At 43.0% G+C, this 3659-nt stretch overlaps 1 protein-coding gene across 1 annotated transcript; it reads left to right on the plus strand.

Annotated features, from left to right (window-relative positions):
* The first annotated feature begins 424 nt into the window (after window positions 1-424).
* LOC130082440 (serine/threonine-protein kinase pim-2-like) lies at window positions 425-3060 on the plus strand. Its single transcript, XM_056247288.1, has 6 exons — window positions 425-770; window positions 974-1189; window positions 1720-1865; window positions 2014-2392; window positions 2614-2790; window positions 2909-3060. Exons 1-6 carry the CDS (start codon window positions 425-427, stop codon window positions 3037-3039), a joined length of 1395 nt encoding a protein of 464 aa, XP_056103263.1. The 3' UTR covers window positions 3040-3060.
* Window positions 3061-3659: the final 599 nt, after the last annotated feature.

The raw sequence follows: 3659 nt of genomic DNA on the forward strand, positions 1-3659 counted from the left end.
TGAAAAAAAAAATGAAACAAAAATTATAATTTAAAAAGTGATGCCCAGAGGGGATCTTTGTTTTTAACAACCCTACATTTTATTGGGCCTGACATCAGTTGACCACTGCTGTATGTTTTATATAGGATGTATATGTACATGTAAGTTTTAATGCGATATTAATACCTAACTACTTTACAAACCCATACACATATATCAATGGAATCACTAGAGATTACTTTAATGTTCGCGAGAATCTGCTGTTCTCAGCCTGTATGAGCCCTTATAACATCATAGAGGAAAATAGAACGTTGATGGCGGGACAATATAAAGGGTGAAACTCACTTTCTCACTTTGTAGCGAGTAAGGAGTTCAGATATCAACAGTGTTTTTGCAGTTTTTGCGGTGTGTTTGCAGTTGTTGATAGCGTTTTATCGAGTTGATTATGGGACAACGACAATTCCGTAGAGTGGGAGTTGAGGGAGGAGGTGAGTGTGTGCACGGGATAAATCCCCGAACAACACTGACACCCACCGACCACAAGGCGGAGCTCCATCCTCGGCCTGACGAGACGCCTGTGGGCATCGGTGAGAGAGGCGGGCAGGAGAGAAAGCAGAGAGGGAAAGAGAAAACAAAGAATAAGAGGCAGAAAAAGAGGACATTTCGGAGGTTTGCCTCTTTTTTTGTTTGTTCCTCTCGCCCCAAATCCACCAAAGCTCAGGATGAGCAGGTGGAGCAGTGTGAGGTGGACCAGGACACTGATGAAGCCCCATCCAGGAGGTGTCCTGATGGTAAATGATGAGCTCTGAACAACACAAACTCTCTTAATCATTTACTCACAATATAAAAAAAACCCACATCACACATTATGAAAAGGCAGATAAATGACTTTATTTCACGATGCGATGAATGTTTGAATAGATGAAATATAGTTTGAAGATGTGACGGATGATATGATTTAAAACAAGCTTGTGGTTGATATTCCTCTCTTTAGATCAGACTTCTTTACAGGACATCACCTTTACTGTAGAGGATAATGATCATCAGGAACCTCCTTCCAGTAGTCCTGAAGTCCCCCCCACTGCCGAAAACCAGCAAGTGGAGGACGTCAAGCCTCAAGATCAGGACAGTCCAGCCAGTTCATCATCAGGTGACACTGGATCACATCTGCTGAGACAGCTGGACTGTGACAAGATCGTGAGGGTCGAGGGTGAGTTTACTGTCTGACATAAAATATGGTCACACACACACACACCCACACACACACACCCACACACACACACACACACACAAACACACACACACACACACACACACACACACACACACACACACACACACACACACACACACACACACACACACACACACACACACACACACACACACACACACACACACACACACACACACACACACACACACTCACACTCCCTCTCTCTCTCTCTCTCTCTCTCTGAAAGAAAGTGAATATGAATATGTGTAAGGAAAGCATATGTTTTAAATAATGCAGCTGTTTCTGCAGTAAGGTTTCTTTTAGTTTTTTTTTTCCTCCATAATTTTAAATCACCATTTGGCTTTTTTTGCAGTTCACTTAAATAGTCATGCGACAAATGAATTTTTAAAAGTACAAATATTACAAATATATTTCCCAATTAACATTTCATCAGAAAGTATGACCACTGCTATAACACTGCTTTATTAAACAGTAAACAAATAAAAATAATTCTGTTTTAATAGATCACATTTGCTGGAAATACGCCATTGGCAAGAAATTGGGGGAAGGAGCATTTGGCTCTGTCTTTGAAGGGACCCGTTGCAAGGACGGCCTCATGGTAGCTGTGAAATTCACAGCGAAGACAAAGAACGAGCCATACATCAACCTTGTACGTAGACTGTGCTCTCTATGTTTGCAATTTATAACATTTTAATGTAAATCATATATATATTTCAATAGATAGACAGACTGGGCTAAATCCTTATTTGAGAAACCAAACCTTTATCTAAAAATAATAAAAACTGTCATTCTTCTAGCCTGACCATCCCAGACCAGTTCCACTTGAGGTGGCCCTGACAGTAATGGCCAATCAAGGCCCACGCTGTCGCCACATTATAAAGGTGCTGGACTGGCAGGACCATCTCGACCAGTACATCATGGTCTTAGAACGGCCCTCACCCTGCATGGACATGCACAGCTTTTGGCAGCATTCCAGAGGCCGCTTTAGCGAGAAATTGGCCCGTCACTTCATGTGGCAGGTGATTGAGGCTGCTACCCTGTGCTGTTCCAGGGGTGTTCTACATCGAGACATCAAAATGCCGAACCTCCTGGTCAACACAGAGACCCTGGAGGTCAAATTGATCGATTTCGGCTGCGGGGACCTCATGAAAAGGTCATCCTACAAAAACTACTCTGGTATGTGTTATCTTTAAAACATATATTTTAGGATTTAAACTCTAGTGACCAGTTACGCCATGTCTTAATCAGACATCACACAGTGAGATATTAACAATACACTAGCAAAACTCTCAAAGATTAGTCAATATTAATATTATTTTTGCTGACAAAAAGTAAATGCCATTTCAGTTAAAGTGATAAAAAGCTAGCTTACACATGTGACAAACTCCTATCTCCAGGCACAGCAAGGTATTGCCCTCCTGAGTACTTTGAGAAGGGCAAGTACTATGGGAAGCAGGCAACGGTGTGGTCGCTGGGGGTGCTGCTGTTTGCCATGATCGGCTGCCGTTTCCCAGACAGCAGAGATATCGCTTTGATGGACCCTGATGTCTGGTTCCAGCCGAACTTCTCAGATGGTTAGAACAAAAAAGATGTTCTTATGGATAATGCAGGAATCTTTCCCATTTTTACAGCTTAGAGAGCAAGTGTAAAGTTGAAGGAAATAATTAGACAACTCTCAATCTTTCTGCACAGATTGCTGCCGCTTTATTCGAGGTTGCCTGAAGAGCGACCCAAAGCGGAGACTCCATCTGGATGAGATGCTCTCCCATGACTGGTTCAAGGTACAGAGTCTAAGACAAGCTAAAATGATTTTGAAGATATAATTATATTGGCCTATTTTGGGGCTTTTTGTTAATTTGGCTTGATTATCTGAATATGGGCATCAAGCTTCTTTACATTACAATCCTTATACATGGCACAGATGTATTTTTTATACCTTATGAAAAATGCTTTCTAATTGTGTTTCAGGTCATGGAGAGGGTTTAGCCTTGCGTCTGGCGGGCTGACACAGAAGACCCCTCCATCTCTCCAGCCTCAGCGTCTTGCGGGGCTGGCAGGCCTCGGTTGCGTCTGGCGCCTTGGCTTGAGGCAGTAGTTTTAGCGTCTTGCGGAACTACTTGCCTAGGGATGTGTGCATATTGTAAATAGTTAGTTTAGTTTTACTTAGTTAAGTTAGCCCCTCCATCTCTCCAGCCTTAGCGTCTTGCGGGGCTGGCAGGCCTCGGTTGCGTCTGGCGCCTTGGCTTGAGGTGGTAGTTTTAGCGTCTTGCGGAACTACTTGCCTAGGGATGTATATTGTAAATAGTTCATTTAGTTTTAGTTAAGTCCTGCACCATCCAATCATATTTTTAACAATGGAGTCACCCAGAGCTCTCTGTTCAGCCTTGTCCCACAAGTTCCTCGCACTGACGCCCTAGAGGTTTCTGCCACTGGCATCTGGGTC

This window comes from Rhinichthys klamathensis, unplaced genomic scaffold (assembly GCF_029890125.1).
Source record: "Rhinichthys klamathensis goyatoka isolate OS25496 unplaced genomic scaffold, OSU_Roscu_1.1 h1tg000046l_1, whole genome shotgun sequence".
Classification (NCBI taxonomy): Eukaryota; Metazoa; Chordata; class Actinopteri; order Cypriniformes; family Leuciscidae; genus Rhinichthys; species Rhinichthys klamathensis.

What these genes read in the sequence shown, in the direction of transcription:
- LOC130082440 (XM_056247288.1), top strand. Translation starts at nt 425, where the DNA reads ATGGGACAACGACAATTCCGTAGAGTGGGAGTTGAGGGAGGAGGTGAG. An exon ending in CAAGATCGTGAGGGTCGAGG is followed by an intron (nt 1,190 to 1,719) that starts GTGAGTTTACTG and finishes CTGTTTTAATAG; the next exon opens with ATCACATTTGCTGGAAATAC. An exon ending in CCAGCCGAACTTCTCAGATG is followed by an intron (nt 2,791 to 2,908) that starts GTTAGAACAAAA and finishes CTTTCTGCACAG; the next exon opens with ATTGCTGCCGCTTTATTCGA.